Consider the following 17,402-nt stretch of genomic DNA (forward strand, 5'->3'; position numbering starts at 1 on the left):
TCAATATTAAAAGAAACACTGAGGCTAAGATTCCACTATTTTCTAAGTTCAAAGTGATTAAACCAATACTTATATTTATGCAATTTTCTCGTTTAATTTGATTCTAAAATATTGCAACAAGTAGATTTTCAAAAGTAGTAACTGTAAATACCAAGTAAGAAGCATCAAAAGTCTTAAAACTAAGCATACTCCATCAAAATATATCACAATCACTCAAATAAAAATCATATTCAATAATAAGTCAAGGCAAATAATCATATAATTATTGCAAATAAAATGATAAAATAGATATACCACTTTTTGTTGGAAAAAAAGCTTCCTCTATCGCCTCAGCAATGGGGATTAGCTCCTCATATTAATCATGGTCTCAAAATATGTGTTTGTTGCTCAAAAGATGATTAAAAGAGTGAAAAGTAATAACACAGACTGTTTGCAACAGTGTATCGGAGTTATAAAACAGTTGTTACAATGGAACTGTTGTAAATACTGTTGCTTTGTCGCTGATTTTAAGACCCCGGAAACGACTGTCTTCAATGGCCTTTTGTTCTTCGTGTTCTTCCTTGTGCACCAGCAGAAACGATTTCCTGCAACTCGATCTCTGGAGATCTATGGTGTTCTAAACTTCTCCTAAGGTTTCGTCCCCTCCCTGTTTCGCTCCCAGCATCCTATTTATATACACAGCAACCAAAAATACCGGTTAAATCTCTGGTTTTCTTTTCCAAAAAGGTCACGGCTTTTCTTCCCTGTTTTGATTAACACTCTCATTAGTAAATATAGGATATGATCATATGCGTCCATATACTCTCTCAATCATTCACGTATCTTCCCAAATCATCAACATACTCGACAATGTTTCCACGTACTTTCCAAAAGCAAAGCCAATAAGCCCGAGAATATATCCCTTCTCTGTTTTCTATGAGAACGAATGTTAATCTTCTCACACGTCTTCTGTGCTAATACAAACTCTCTTACCATTGCTGGTTTGTCGCCAATACTCATTATCAATCCAAGTTTATCCATTCCCGTGAATATCTATCGCACTGTCTTGCTCCAACACGATGCTGCAACGAGTTTCCCGCCAAAAAGCAAAAATTCAAATGTAGAAGATAACGCCCCTTATCCTGTTGTTGGGTGCTTTTAACACTTAGGGTGTCCTGGGTGTAAATAACAAGTAGGTTCCCCTTAGTAATTGAGTTCCCCTTATCCAAATAAGGGGTGTCTTTAGTGATTTCCTCCCACGAGAGCAAATACCACTTTTTTGAGCCAATTTTTGCGCAAAAGCTTATTTCTCCAAAAACACCTACAAAAACATAAAATAATCAAATAAGTATAAAAGCGAGCACTAACAATACACATAATTGAGATCAAACTAGATACATAAATGCGTCTATCAAATACCCCCAAACTTATTATTTGCTAGTCCTCGAGCAAAAATAAAATAAAATAAAAATCCTAACTCACTATCGCAGGCATCGTCGGTTGCATTTAGCGTATGCAACAAGCCTTTCAACCCCTAGGTGGCTCTAGTGGCCGAGTTATAGTCTCGAGAGGGCTTACAAGAGAGATACCCACAAAACCTTTACTCCAGACCTTAGCCATTTACGCAGAACCTTGGAAGGCACTAAAGAATCTCCTTGGTTGGCATACTTATTGACTGCAGGAGGAAGTACCCTGATGCGAAATTCCAATTGTTGTACACGAGTTTGCACTCAAGCATACTAAAATTCATATATAAGTGACAGAGCTCTACTCAGATAGTCGCACTATGGACATCAATATCCGGAGTCAAAACTAATCACATGGATAGATCAAGAAGATGGATATAGAAAAACATATATGGTTTTGATGTTTACTAGGTGAACGGTGTTTCTCATATCTGTCTGAAGGCCTCCGCCAAAATGAACCTATCCTAATGGACTGAGATACTAGTCTCACTAATATCAACACACTGGCATATACAAGGGAACCAGTGATTGATAATCCTAACTCTAGGTCAACACACTGGCATATACAAGGGTACCAGTGGTCGACTTTATTGAATTTATTCCAGTTGGTCTGATGGTATGGTCTCAATTTCTTTTCTTTTTTCTTTTTTTTGTTTTTTTTTTGTATCTCAATCACTCTAATTCACCCTAGCATTGGTAAAAACTTGAATCGTGAGCCCCACCTAATCACTTAGAGAAACATAGTTTAAAAACAAAACAAAATAAAAACAGAAGTGAAAAGGACTCAACGAGATATGGTGAAACTATCATGTTATTTCTAACACCTGAGCTCTGTGCTTTTATGAATAGAATCTTTAGATGTTGCCATCTAGTCAGATTGGTTCCTCAACTCCTACAACCAAAATGCTTCCATCCACTTAGATTGGTTAGTGCCATCCTTAATAAGCATAAATTTCTAGGCTCTGGTGTTTATTTATTGCAACGAAAAGGTAACAAAAAATTCTACCCCACCCCCAAACTTAAATCTAACATTGTCCTCAATGTTTCTAATTAAAGAACAGTACCAAAAATGTAAGTAACATGAGGAAATAGTAAAGAGAGAAGTCAGAAAGATAGTACCTGGGTGAAGTGTAACAAAAAACCTAAAAAAATATTATATAACATACAAAATCGCCTCGATGGTCAATCAAGGTAAACAGGGTCCTCCAGAGGGACCTCCTCAACATCACCTGTAGGAAAAGGCTCTAAAAAGGGCTTCAATCGCTGACTGTTAACCTTCGAAGAACTACTACCATCTGGTGTCTCAATCTCAACAACGCCATGAGGAAAAACAGTACGCACCACAAAAGGACCGTTCCACCGAGAGCGCAACTTCCCGGGGAATAGATGCAAACGAGTGTCATACAGAAGAAATTTTTGACCTGGAGAAAATGACTTTCGTAAAATATTCCTATCATGCACAGGTTTCATTTTGTTCTTATACTCCTTAGCACTATCGTATGCATCTCTACGAATCTCGTCCAACTCATTGAGCTGGAGCTTTCTTTGAGCTTCTGTCTTGTCAAGTGAAAAGTTTAAGTTCTTAATAGCCCAATAGGCTCGATTCTCTAACTCAACAGGCAGGTGACATGCCTTTCCAAACACTAAACGATAAGGTGACATTCCAATGGGTGTCTTAAACGCAGTACATTAAGCCCATAAGGCATCAGTAAGCCTCGACGACCAGTCTTTCCTATTTGGATTAACTGTTTTCTCTAGAATACGTTTAATTTCCCTATTGGAAACCTCTACCTGACCACTAGTCTGAGGGTGATATGGGGTTGCTACTTTATGGGTAATACTGTATTGTTTCATTAAAAGAGCAAACGGTCTATTACAAAAGTGTGAACCTCCATCACTAATTACTGGACTACGACCCTGTGGTCATTCGTTTTACACGGAAACGCCTCAACCCACTTAGACACATAGTCTACAACGACAAGTATGTAAAGATAACCAAACGAAATAGGAAATGGACCCATAAAATCAATGCCCCACACATCAAAGACCTCAATCACCAAAATAGGGTTCAAAGGCATCATATTTCTACGGGAAATGGTTCCTAACTTCTGGCAACGCTCACAAGAAACACAATGTCTATGGTAATCTTTAAACAACAAAGGCCAGTAAAATCCACACTGCAAAATCTTAGCAGCAGTCTTCTTAGCACTAAAATGACCCCCACATACATGTTCATGACAAAAGGAGATAATACTATATTGGTCACTCTCAGATACACATCTCCTAATAATCTGGTCCGGACAATACTTAAACAGATAAGGATCGTCCCAAAAGAAATGCTTAACCTCAACTAAAAACCTAGAACGATCTTGCTTACCCCAATGTTGAGGGGTCGACCAGTAACAAGATAATTCACTATATTTGCATACCAAGGTGATTGGGAAAAAGAGAATAATTGTTCATCAGGAAAGCTATCCCTTATAGGAAGGGAATCACTAGGGGAACTAACAACTAGCCTAGAAAAGTGGTATGCTACTACATATTATGCACCCTTTTTGTCTCTAATGTATGAGGAAAATTCCTGTAACAATAGGATCCATCTAATCAATCTAGGTTTGGTATCCTTCTTAGATAAAAGGTATTTCAAAGCAGCATGATCTGTATAGATTATGATCTTAGAACCTAATAGGTAGGACCTAAACTTATCCAAGGCAAACACGATGGCTAAAAGTTCCTTCTAGGTAGTTGTGTAGTTAATTTGGGCATCATTCAGAGTTTTGCTAGCATAATAAATCACATGAAGTAATTTGTTTTCTCGTTGTCCTAAAACGACGCCTATAGTATAATCTGAAGAATCACACATAATCTCAAAGGGTAGGTTCCAGTTAGGTGCCTGGACTATCGGGGCAGTAGTGAGTAAAGTTCTAAGCTTCTCAAAAGCCTCTAAACAAGCATCATCAAAGACAAACTTAACATCTTTTGCAACCAAATTGCAAAGAGGTCTAGAAATCAAGCTAAAATCCTTAATGAATCGACGGTAAAAACCTGCATGCCCTAGGAATGACCTAATATCTTTTACGGTTTTTGGGACCTGTAAAGTATTAATAAGATCAACTTTGGATTTGTCTACCTCTTTACCCTTTGAAGAGACGATGTGCCCTAACACAATTCCTGATTTAACCATGAAATGGCATTTTTCCCAATTAAGCACTAAATTTTTTTCCTTACACCTAGTCAACACTAATGTCAAATGATGCAAGCACTCATCGAAAAATGAACCAAACACTAAAAAATCATCCATAAAGACCTCTAAGAACCGTTCTACCATATCAGAAAATATGCTCATCATACAACGCTGAAAAGTTGCAGGGGCATTACATAGCCCGAAAGGCATGCGTCTGTACGCAAAGGTACCAAAGGGACAGGTAAAAGTGGTTTTCTCTTGGTCTTCTGGGGAAATAACGATCTGATTATAACCGGAGTAGCCATCTAAGAAGCAATAGTGACTATGTCCAGCTAATCGCTTTAGCATTTGGTCGATAAAAGGAAGGGGAAAGTGATCCTTCCTTGTGACCTTGTTCAATTTCCTATAGTCAATACACACACGCCCTCCCGTGGTCACTCGGGTTGGGATTAATTCATTATTATCATTCTGGACTACAGTGATACCTGATTTCTTGGGGACAACCTGAACAGGGCTGACCCACTTACTATCTGAAATTGGGTAAATAATACCCGCATCTAACAACTTAATCACCTCTTTTCGAACTACCTCTTTCATGTTAGGGTTCAGTCGACGTTGCATCTCCCTAGAAGGTTTGGAGTCTTCCTCTAAATGAATTTGATGCATACACACAGTAGGACTTATACCCTTAATGTCTGCTATAGTCCACCCGAAAGATTCCTTATTGTCTTGAAGTACATTTACTAGCGTACTTTCCTGATCACTATCCAAATCGGAAGCTACAATCACAGGTAAAGTCTCAGATGGGCCTAAAAACACATACTTTAGAGTATCGGGTAGTGGTTTAAGATCCATCTATGGGGGCTCTTCTAAAGAAGGAATTAGGGTAGTCTCAGAAACTGGTAATGGTTCGAACCTAGCTTTCCATCTATCAGTGTCTAACACAGGGGTAGAATCTAGTAGAGCATTCACCTGTTCAATAGTGCTATCGTCGTCAAAATCTAAACCAAAATGGGATAGACAACTTTCTAATGGGTCTTCAGACAAAATGTTTGGTAATGACTCCTGAACTAAGGCTTCTATCATGTTCACCTCTTCAACACATGTGTCATCTAGCTCATGAGGTAGCTTACTGACATTAAAAATGTTCATCTCCATAGTCATATTACCAAAAGATAAACTCATCACACCATTTCGACAGTTAATGATTGCATTAGACGTATCTAAAAATGGGCGACCTAAAATCACAGGTATCTGGTTCTCTGGGTCAGGGACATGTTGGGTATCTAGGACCACCGAAATCCACTGGATAAATAAACTTGTCGACCTCAATAAGAACATCCTCGATAACACCTCTAGGGATTTTAACAGACCTATCAGCTAATTGCAGTGTCATCCGAGTAGGTTTCATTTCACCAAGTCCTAGCTGTAAGTATACATGGAATGGCAGTAAGTTCACACTGGATCCTAAGTCAAGTAAAGATTTTTCTACCCGGAAGTTACCTATTGTGCAAGCAATGGTAGGAGAACCTGGGTCTTTGTACTTTGGAGTTATGGTGTTCTGAATGATTGAACTTACGTGACTAGATAAAAAGGATTTCTTATGGACGCTAAGTTTTCGCATTCGCGTACACATATCCTTAAGGAACTTGGCATAAGCAGGAATTTTCCTAATTGCATCTAATAAGAGAAGATTTACAGTAACTTGCTTAAAAACCTACACCATGTCATTAAAGTTCGATTCCTTCTTTGTTGGTACTAATAGCTGAGGAAATGGGACTCTAGGCCTAAAATCAGACCTTTTAGGAACCGAATTCACATCATCATAAACTTTATCAGTCTCTTTAGCTACTGGTCCTGAGAGGTGAGATCCTGAGGGGTGAACTACAGTATGTTCATTATCGGGCGTGGTTACCTTATTGTCTACAACTCTACCACTTCTAAGGGTTCTAACAGCATTCAATTGATTCGATGGTTTTGCACCTAATTCATGAACTCCTCTAGGGTTGGGTTGTGTTTGACTAGGAAACTTACCTTTTTCTCTAAAAGAATCACTTATCAGACCAATGTGGGTTTTTAACTCGGAAATAGCCTGACTATTTTCTTATCCTATCTTGTTACTAAATTGTAGACTCCATTCTACGGATAACTGAAATTTTGCAGTTTGCTGAGTTAACAAGGCGAGAGATTCCTCTAAACTTAGGATTTTCTTATCTGACTGATTCTGAAACTGAGCTAGTCCTGAAGGATTCTTAGTTTAGCATTAGAATTACTAAACTGACCTTGACTTTGGCCCTTAGACCACGAAAGGTTCGGATGGTTTCTCCAACCAGGATTATAGGTTTCTGAATATGGTTCAATATTTTGACGGTTATCAAATCTAGTGTTATTATAAATGGAATTGGCCTGCTCTTCAATATTCTGGCCTTCCCAAAGAGGCTCCACTCTACCACTAGTCTTGCCCACTTCTAAGGCTTCTAACCTTTTTGCTATAGCAGCAATTTTGGCATCTGATTCATAGCCTCCTTCTACCCTATTAACGTTTCCTCTACTTAAAAGAATTGTTTTCTGGGGTGCCCTACTATTTTCCCATTGCTGGGTTTTTTCGGCGATTTCATTAAAAAATTCCATTGCCGCATCAACAGTTTGGTTTTCAAATCCACTAGTGCATAGAGACTCAACCATGGTCGTTGTGCAATAATCTAAACCCTCACAAAGGATATGAACTATCCTAACCTTTTCTAAACCATGATGAGGACACTGGGATAATAAATCATTGAACCTTTCCAAATACCTATGTAAATATTCTCCCTCTTGTTGTGAAAATGTGCATATTTGCGTCCTAATAGACGATGTTTTGTGCCTAGGGAAAAACTTATTGAAAAAGGCAGATGTAAGTTGTTCATATGTCTGAATTGACTCGGAGTCCAAACTATACAGCCACGACTTGGCCTTATCTTTCAGGGAAAATAGGAATAACCTAAGTTTCAAAGCATCATCATGTAAGCCTCTAATTCTTAGAGTACTACAAATTTCCTCAAAATCCCTAACATGGTAATAAGGGTTTTCATTTTCTTTCCCTAAAAAGATCGGGAGCATCTGTAAGGTCCCAGGTTTCAGTTCATAGGGTGCCTCCGTTTCAGCTAACTTAATACACGAAGGACGAGTAGTCCTAGTTGGATTCAACAAAGCTTTCAAAGTTGTCATTTCTGGCGCTATCGGAGCAACAAGGATTCTCTCCTCAGTCAAAGGACGTTCAAAAACAGACTCTTCAAAAGTCGGACTTTCTAGATTATAGGTTTCTGAATATGGTTCAATATTTTGACGGTTATCAAATCTAGTGTTATTATAAATGGAATTGGCCTGCTCTTCAATATTCTGGCCTTCCCAAAGAGGCTCCACTCTACCACTAGTCTTGCCCACTTCTAAGGCTTCTAACCTTTTTGCTATAGCAGCAATTTTGGCATCTGATTCATAGCCTCCTTCTACCCTATTAACGTTTCCTCTACTTAAAAGAATTGTTTTCTGGGGTGCCCTACTATTTTCCCATTGCTGGGTTTTTTCGGCGATTTCATTAAAAAATTCCATTGCCGCATCAACAGTTTGGTTTTCAAATCCACTAGTGCATAGAGACTCAACCATGGTCGTTGTGCAATAATCTAAACCCTCACAAAGGATATGAACTATCCTAACATTTTCTAAACCATGATGAGGACACTGGGATAATAAATCATTGAACCTTTCCAAATACCTATATAAATATTCTCCCTCTTGTTGTGAAAATGTGCATATTTGCGTCCTAATAGACGATGTTTTGTGCCTAGGGAAAAACTTATTGAAAAAGGCAGATGTAAGTTGTTCATATGTCTGAATTGACTCGGAGTCCAAACTATACAGCCACGACTTGGCCTTATCTTTCAGGGAAAATAGGAATAACCTAAGTTTCAAAGCATCATCATGTAAGCCTCTAATTCTTAGAGTACTACAAATTTCCTCAAAATCCCTAACATGGTAATAAGGGTTTTCATTTTCTTTCCCTAAAAAGATCGGGAGCATCTGTAAGGTCCCAGGTTTCAGTTCATAGGGTGCCTCCGTTTCAGCTAACTTAATACACGAAGGACGAGTAGTCCTAGTTGGATTCAACAAAGCTTTCAAAGTTGTCATTTCTGGCGCTATCGGAGCAACAAGGATTCTCTCCTCAGTCAAAGGACGTTCAAAAACAGACTCTTCAAAAGTCGGACTTTCTAGATTAAGGTAATCGAGACGCTTCGAACTACTATGTTTTTCGTTAACAAATCTACCTAGTGCGTCTCTTTTACGTTCAGTCATACAATAGAATTTTCTAAATTGGAAGGGTAAGCAAACACAGATCAAGGCCGACTCAACCAAATCAAACCTATTGATTTCTAGCAAACAAAAAGCATGATGGCTCCACTTAGATTGTTTCTAGACCAGCTTCTAATCCTTCGAACGTGAATTCGTTACAATTTAAGCAAACCCCTCTGGAATCAATCTGAGTTAACGTAAGTTGAATAGAGGCAAGGGAAGCTCGGTGGAGCTTTGATACCCAAGGCCTCACCGGTATTACAAGGCGGCGCAGTCACGCATTCAACTTACAAAAACCGTCAAGAACTTCGAAGTATGCTTAAAGAGTAACCAATATTTTTTGAATGACTTTCCTGTTAAGCTCGTTACCCTATCAGTCTCGTTATAGTCAAAATTTTAGTCTTAGGTTCGCGTAGGTTACGTGTTCCTAAAGCGGGAAAGAAGAGAACGGTGATGAAATCCGAACCCTTATCTTGTATGGCCAGGCCTTGCCCTTTACTAGAAAAATAAATGTCCGTATTTAGTCCTCAACATATATGCATACGAAGGAGTCCAGTAACTCGCTGACAAGGGATTCACGAGTGTTTAGAATCTTACCTCCCGTTCCAGACGGGGGATGAATCGGTTGTAGTCGACTCGGGCCACTGACTCCGATGTCAAGCGTACGAACCCAAGGTGCAGAGACAATATCGTAATTGTCCTCCTTCTCTGCAAACAATTTATATTTAAAGTATCCTTCCGTAGGGTAATAAAAAAATAATGTCCCAAAGTCAAAAAGTCCAAAAAGAAAAGAAAAATTACAAAAATAATAAACCCTAATACATTTTTTTTTCTAAAAGAAAATAAACAAACCCTAGACTAAAATTTTCTAAAATAAATTTGTCTTCTTTTCTGTTCTTTTTGCTTTAATATTTAGCTCCAAGTCTTTATGAAATCACCAAACTCTTTGGCTCAATTTTCTTTATGATCCAGAACCTATAGACACAAGATAAATACCCAAAAACATAAAAAAGAACAAAAATAAAAAATAAAATAAAATAAATCTAAAACCCTAAAAACAAGTCCGAGTCTGCGGCGCCAAAAATTGATGTAATTTGTAGATAGTGGTAAAAAGATTGTCGTTTCTCAGACTTGTGAAGGATTTTTTAGACTTAAATTCAAAACTAAAATAGAAAACACAATAACAATTATAGCAAACTCAAACAAAGATGATATCAATATTAAAAGAAACACTGAGGCTAAGATTCCACTATTTTCCAAGTTCAAAGTGATTAAACCAATACTTATATTTATGCAATTTTCTCGTTTAATTTGATTCTAAAATATTGCAACAAGTAGATTTTCAAAAGTAGTAATTGTAAATACCAAGTATGAAGCATCAAAAGTCTTAAAACTAAGCATACTCCATCAAAATATATCACAATCACTCAAATAAAAATCATATTCAATAATAGTTCAAGGCAAATAATCATATAATTATTGCAAATAAAAAGATAAAATAGAATATACCACTTTTTGTTGGAAAAATAGCTTCCTCCATCGCTTCAGCAATGGGGTTTAGCTCCTCATATTAATCATGGTCTCAAAATATGTGTTAGTTGCTCAAAAGAGTGAAAAGTAATTACACAGACTGTTTGCAACAGTGTATCGGAGTTACAAAACAGCTGTTACAATGGAACTGTTACAGAAAACTGTTGTAAATACTGTTGCTTTGAAGCTGATTTTAAGACCCCAGAAACGACTGTCTTCAATGGCCTTTTGTTCTTCGTGTTCTTCTTTGTGCACCAGCAGAAACGATTTTCTGCAACTCGATCTCTGGAGCTCTGTGGTGTTCTAAACTTCTCCTAAGGTTTCGTCCCCTACCTCTTTCGGTCCCAGCATCCTATTTATATTCACAGCAACCAAAAATACCGATTAAATCTCTGGTTTTCTTTTCCAAAAAGGTCACTGCTTTTCTTCCCTGTTTTGATTAAAACTCTCATTAGTAAATATAGGATATGATCCTATGCGTCCATATACTCTCTCAATTATTCACGTATCTTCCCAAATCATCAACATACTCGACAATGTTTCCACGTACTTTCCAAAAGAAAAGCCAATAAACCCGAGAATATATCCCTTCTCTGTTTTCTTTGAGAACGAATGTTAATCTTCTCACACGTCTTCTGTGCTAATACAAACTCTCTTACCATCGATGGTTTGTCGCCAATACTCATTATCAATCCAATTTTATCCATTCTTGTGAATATCTATCGCACTGTCTTGCTCCAACACGATGCTGCAACGAGTTTCCCGCCAAAAAGCAAAAATTCAAATGTAGAAGATGACGCCCCTTATCCTGCTGCTGGGTGCTTTTAACCCTTAGGGTGTCCTGGGTGTAAATAACAAGTAGGTGCCCCTTAGTAATTGAGTGCCCCTTATCCAAATAAGGGGTGTCTTTAGTAATTTCCTCCCACGAGCGCAAATACCACTTTTTTGAGCCAATTTTCGCGCAAAAGCTTATTTCTCCAAAAACACCTACAAAAACATAAAATAATCAAATAAGTATAAAAACGAGCACTAACAATACACATAATTGAGATCAAAATAGACACATAAATGCGTTTATCAAGAACCAACAAAAGAAATAAATGTTGGCACAGAAGAAGAACCAAAAATACTAAAAATAGGAACCAAAATGGATAAACAAGAAGAAGAAAGAACAATAAATATCTTGCGAGAGTATAATGACATCTTCGCATGGAGTATGGAGGAGATGCCAGGGATAGATCCGTCTGTTGCATGCCATAAATTGGATATTAAAAATAATGCAAGGCCATTTAAGCAAAGAATAAGGAAAATTGCAACAACATATCTTCCTCAAATAGAAGCAGAGTTACAAAAAATGTTAGAGGCAGGGATTATAAGACCAGCAAAATATCCGGAATGGATAGCAAACATGGTCGTGGTGCCAAAGAAAAATAAGGGGATCAGGATTTGTATAGATTTCAATGACTTAAATAAAGCATGTCCGAAAGACAGTTTTCCTTTGCCAGACATCCCGCAGATGGTAGAATCTGCGTCAGGAAATAAAAGACTCTCGTTATTGGACTTATATAAAGGTTATAATCAAATTCCTTTGGCTGAAGAAGACCAAGAACATACTGCCTTTTTCGCACCAAGAGGATTATACAGTTATACAAAAATGGCATTTGGATTGAAAAATGTGGGTGCGACGTATCAGAGAATGGTAGAAAAAGTATTTGCGAAGTGGATACATACAACATTGGAAGTCTATGTGGAAGATATGCTTGTAAAGAATAAAGAAGCAGAGAATCATGTGGATAATTTGAAACAAATATTTGAACAGATGCGAAAGTTCAATATAAAAGTAAACCCAAAAAAATGTGTCTTCGGAGTATCATCAGGAAATTTTTTGGGTTACATAGTATCCAAGGAAGGAATTGAAGTTTATCCTGAAAAGGTAAAAGCTGTGCGAGAGATGCCACCTCCTGCGACAATAAAAGACGTTTAGAAATTAAATGTATTGATAGCTTCGCTGGGGAGATTTATTTCCCGTTCTTCTGATAAATGCAAACATTTTTTCAATATATTAAAGAAGGGAACAAAATTTGAATGGACAGAGGAATGCGACAAAGCACTGCAACATATAAAAAATTACTTGATGAATCTATCCATTATGCAGAAAGCGAATCCAGGAGAAGATCTGCTACTATATTTGGCATCAACACCGTATGCGTTAAGTGTTGTTTTATTACGTTCGGATCAAGGAGTAGAAAATACCATATATTATATAAGTAAAACGTTCAACTCTGTAAAGAAAAATTATTCCAAGATTGAAAAATCAATTCTCATGCTGGTTTATGCATCCTTCAAGCTCCGCATATACTTCCAGGCTCAAAAAATTAAGGTGTTCACAAAGGTGCCAATCGATCCTGCAATGAAGAACTCAAAAAGATCAGGGAGAATTGAAAGATGGAATGCACAAGTGGGGAACTTTGAGATTCATTATGAAGTGTTATCTTCACCAAAATCACAAGTTATTGCAGAGTTCCTAGCAGAATTTCCACTGGAAGAGGATGAATATGTTGAAGATATGATGGACGTAGTTGAAGAGCACGGGAATTTGAGAGATTTATTGACAGATCGTAACTCAAACAGATGGGAAATACTAGTAGATGGATCGTCAAATGGAGAAGGAAATGGAATTGGTATTGTATTCATTTCACCAGCAGGACAGGTTAGAGTTTGCATCCACAAATAATGAAACTGAGTATGAGGCAGTCGTACATGCATTGAAGTTAGAAATTAAAATGGAGATATAAGATGCGTGAATAACTAGTGACTCACAATTGGTAATTCGTCAGGTAGAAGGTACATATAGTACAAATGAACCATTTTTACAGAAATACAAAAAGGTTGTCATGGAATTAGTAGCGCGAATTCCAAAAATAAGTTGGAGACACATAGGTAGAAAGGACAATATATTCGCAGACGCATTGGCTTTCATACCTTCCATGTTAGTGGATCCGGTTGCGCGAGACATAAAGATACAAACACTCTTTTTACCATCTATAAAGAAAGAAGAAGAAACAGAAGCAGATGTGATGATAGTATAAGACAAGGAAGAAGAACAAGTGAACGAAAACAAAGATTGGAGAACTGAACTTCATTTATATCTAGACAAGGGAGAAGTACCAAGAAAAGGGTTAGAAGCACACAAGCTAAAAAGTCTTGCGACGAATTATGAATTAAGGGAGGGTATTTTGTATATAAGATCATTTCTTGGACCTTCGCTTAGATGTCTTACGGAAAAGAAGGAATGGAAATCTTAAAGGCATTATATTATGGGGATGCTGGAAAACATAGCGGAGGAAGGTCACTCGCATATAGAGCAAATATACAAGGATATTATTGGCCATACGTGCATGAATATGCAAAACAAGTATCAAGGTGATGAGAAGAGTGTCAACGTCATGGGAAGAAAATACACACACCTGGATCAATGCTAAATACGTCATCAAATCCATGGCCATTTGGAAAATGGGGAATTGATATTGTAGGCCCATTTATACCAGGTATAGGACAAAGAAGATATTTAATCGTCGCAACAGACTATTTCACAAAGTGGGCAGAAGTAAAAGCAGTTCAGCATATTCGTGATAAAGACATATTCACGTTTATTTTTGAGAATATCATATGTAGATTTGGCATCCCTTCACATTTAGTATCTGATAATGGAAAGCAATTTGAGGGCGAGAATATAGAGATGCTACTCAATGCATTCAAAATTCAAAGTGGAAAGTCTACCCCTCTATATCCACAGAGTAATGGACAGGTAGAAGCAACTAATAAAACAATCGCAGACACATTGAAGAAGAAGTTGGAAGGGAACAATAAATGGTGGTGCGAACAAGTACATAATGTAGTATGGGCATACAGAACAACAAGGAGAGAAGCAACAGGAATGTCACCTTTCTGTTTGACATATGGGGTAAAAGCAGTGTTACCAACAGAGGTCATTATCCCTACAACAAAGAAAGAAGTTTGGGAGAAGAATCTAAGTGTGGATTTAATTTAACAAAACTTGATGATCTGGAATAAACTAGAGAGGTCGCGCTGAAATATATGGAAAATTATCAAAGAAGATTAGCTCTAGAATACAACAAACGAGTTAAGCTAAGAGAATTTCAACTAGAAGAATTGGTGTTGCGGGAAATACCGGTTTATCAGAAAGGATGAGATGAGAAGTTGGAAAAGAAGTGGGACGGCCCATATATAATAAAAAGAATAGTTGGAAATGGAGCTTATAAGTTGAGGGATCCTGAAGGAAGAGATATAGGACACAAATTAGATTGTCCTTGGAATTGGTTATATTTGAAGAAGTATTATCCATGAATACTTGCAATATAAATCGCACAGACGAAAAGAAAGTGAAGTTATGAATGCAAGTTCATATTTTGAACATGGATGTAATATTCAAGTCAATGAACTAGTTTGAAGATTTCGCTCATTCTCAAGAAATTCTTTCATCAGAAAAAGGCAAATGTAAGAACTTGAAATAAGACCTTAATAGAAGGTAACAGAAATAAAAACTCTAATTAGGGAGGTTAGGCATCCGAATGTGGCGTGCAACCTAGTTCGCATAAATGCAAGAGGCAAAAAGTAAGACCTATCGCACGTCATAATCGGGGAAACCTGGTAAGCATGACTCAAGGGAAAGCTACATCGACCATGGAACTTGAGTCATGGAGATTTGGGTTGAGAAAAACGAAAATTCCCATCCAGGAGAGACACCTAAATCGAAAGATTGGGGTAATAAGATCTTTCCTAAGGAGTGCAGAAACTCGATCAGGACGCCGAAGTACACGGATGAGTCAAGAGTACCCAGGGCGTCTGGAGCGTACCTTGCCACTCTTGACAAGTCCTGACTATGATGCACTCGGTCCAAAGAAACCCCACTTAGGGTGCGGTCTCGTAACCATAAACCTTATCGGTGGAGGGATAAGAGACTGCGAAATCAACTGGTTGTTGTATTAACAGATGGGAGAAGCCAGCCTTAACCCGGTAGAGGTTAGCTTCCTTTAAGGGGAAACCAGGGGGAATATAAGGACGAAACCCTCCATTAGGGAGATGAATTGTGTCAAAAGGCTTGTCATATTTACGCACATAAAAAACCTGCAGAGGTAATAATACAAGAATATGATAAGGCGAGATCAATGGGTCTTTACATTAAGGTGTAATGACCTCCTGCGATCTCGTCGCACAGAAATAAAAGATGAATTAAGGAAAAATAAGACCTTTACTTAGGAAGGAAAAATAAGACCTCATGAGAAAAGTTATATATAAACTAATGTTGTTTTGCAGGGAATCCAAGAAAGATAATAGGATAAATAAATTTGCGCACTTGTTTCTTCCAAGAAATATAATAAGAGGAAAGTATGGGAATGAAAATAAAAAGGTATTATCTTTCTTGTCAAGAAACAAGTTCAAAGTGTATCAAAATATAAGAAGGGAATTCGGATAGTAAAAAAATAATAAGACTAACCATTGTCAGAAGGTACATCTTGTTCAACCAAAGACTTTTCTGCATCAATCTTGTGACTTGGATTCGGGTCCTTAACTTCAGCATCATCCTTATCAACAGAGTCCACATTACCATATTTGTCCTTATCGAGATGATCCTTTGAAAAAGAAACATCAATATTATCTTCATGATCTTTTTCATCGTCGCTTACAAATTCATAGTCACTATCTGGCTCAGGATACTTCTCATCCTCACTTATATTAAGTGGACGGACAGTTACTGGAGAAAAAGAGTTGCTCAGAAGGATTTGGTTAACAAGAGTTTGAGCATTAACATGAGCCTTGCGAATAACTTCTTTCTCAATATTTCTGGCATTGATTTTCATGAAATTTTGAAGGTATGCGAATCTTCTTCGCGCCCGGTCCCGAGAAGCAGTAAGAGAAACCTCAAGATTCGTATAGGATATTTCCAGGTTCGTGCGATCTTTGCGAACTTTAGCTAAGTCAGATCTCAACTGGGAAATAGTGGATTGATTTGACTTTTTGGACTCTGCAAAGGTTAATATAGAATCACAACTTGAGAACGAAATTCATATTGATTAAAAATCCAAAGAAATAAAAGGAAAAGAAAGATAAGGCAGTCAACTCTAGCTGACTACCTTCGCAGAATTTAGAAAAAGCAAGAGTTTTATTCTTCATACTTTCCATAGCTTTATCAAAATCATCACCAACTAAACCATTGAGACGGGATCGAATCTTCTTTTCATCAGCAGAGAGGGAATTATTATTTTTATTAAGGACATCATGAGAATGCTTCAATTGATTATATTGTTCTTGAAGTTGGTTCATCTTCACAGTCAAGTTTATTTTACTTTGGATGATTTTTTCGTTCTGGGTATTTAACTCCTTAAATGATGCTTCGTGCTGAACTTTTAGTGAGTGAAGAGCTTGTTCTTGATCATCATTTATTTTCTGAAGAAATAAATACTGATGCGAAAACATTGCTTCCTCCTTTTAAAAGGGATGTTTCTCCATAGAAAGAGTATGATTTTCTTTTGACAAAGTTCAGTGTCTTAAGTCAGCACTATATAACAATTTAGATAAGTGGGAAAGCTGAGCATTTAATACTTCATTTTCTTTAATAAGATGACTATTTTCATGAGTTAGATTGTTAATGTGGTCAATTGAATATGAGTGTTGGTTATTTAAATGACTTAATTGAGTCTGCAACTTCTCGTTATTCGCACGAGTTTCTTCGGCAAGAAATTGAAAGGTGAATCTCTCTGCAACTCGCTTCGGGTCTAAATCTTAATAAATGCAAGGGGAAAATTTAAAACACATGGAAAAGCGAAGAAATGCATTATAACATATAATAAAGAGAAAAATACCTCTAAGCTTTTGGTTTTGGCTACGAAGACCTT

The 17,402-nt window shown here is 37.3% G+C and overlaps 1 protein-coding gene and 1 pseudogene across 1 annotated transcript; both read left to right on the forward strand.

Annotated features, from left to right (window-relative positions):
* The first annotated feature begins 8,329 nt into the window (after positions 1–8,329).
* LOC113327445 lies at positions 8,330–8,429 on the forward strand (annotated as a pseudogene).
* A 5,531-nt stretch (positions 8,430–13,960) lies between these two features.
* LOC113326446 (uncharacterized protein K02A2.6-like) lies at positions 13,961–14,559 on the forward strand. The gene is made up of 2 exons (XM_026574175.1): positions 13,961–14,293; positions 14,398–14,559. The coding sequence occupies exons 1-2, from the start codon at positions 13,961–13,963 to the stop codon at positions 14,557–14,559; spliced, it is 495 nt and encodes a 164-aa protein (XP_026429960.1).
* Positions 14,560–17,402: the final 2,843 nt, after the last annotated feature.

This window comes from Papaver somniferum, unplaced genomic scaffold, assembly GCF_003573695.1.
Source record: "Papaver somniferum cultivar HN1 unplaced genomic scaffold, ASM357369v1 unplaced-scaffold_10, whole genome shotgun sequence".
In the NCBI taxonomy this organism is placed as follows: Eukaryota; Viridiplantae; Streptophyta; class Magnoliopsida; order Ranunculales; family Papaveraceae; genus Papaver; species Papaver somniferum.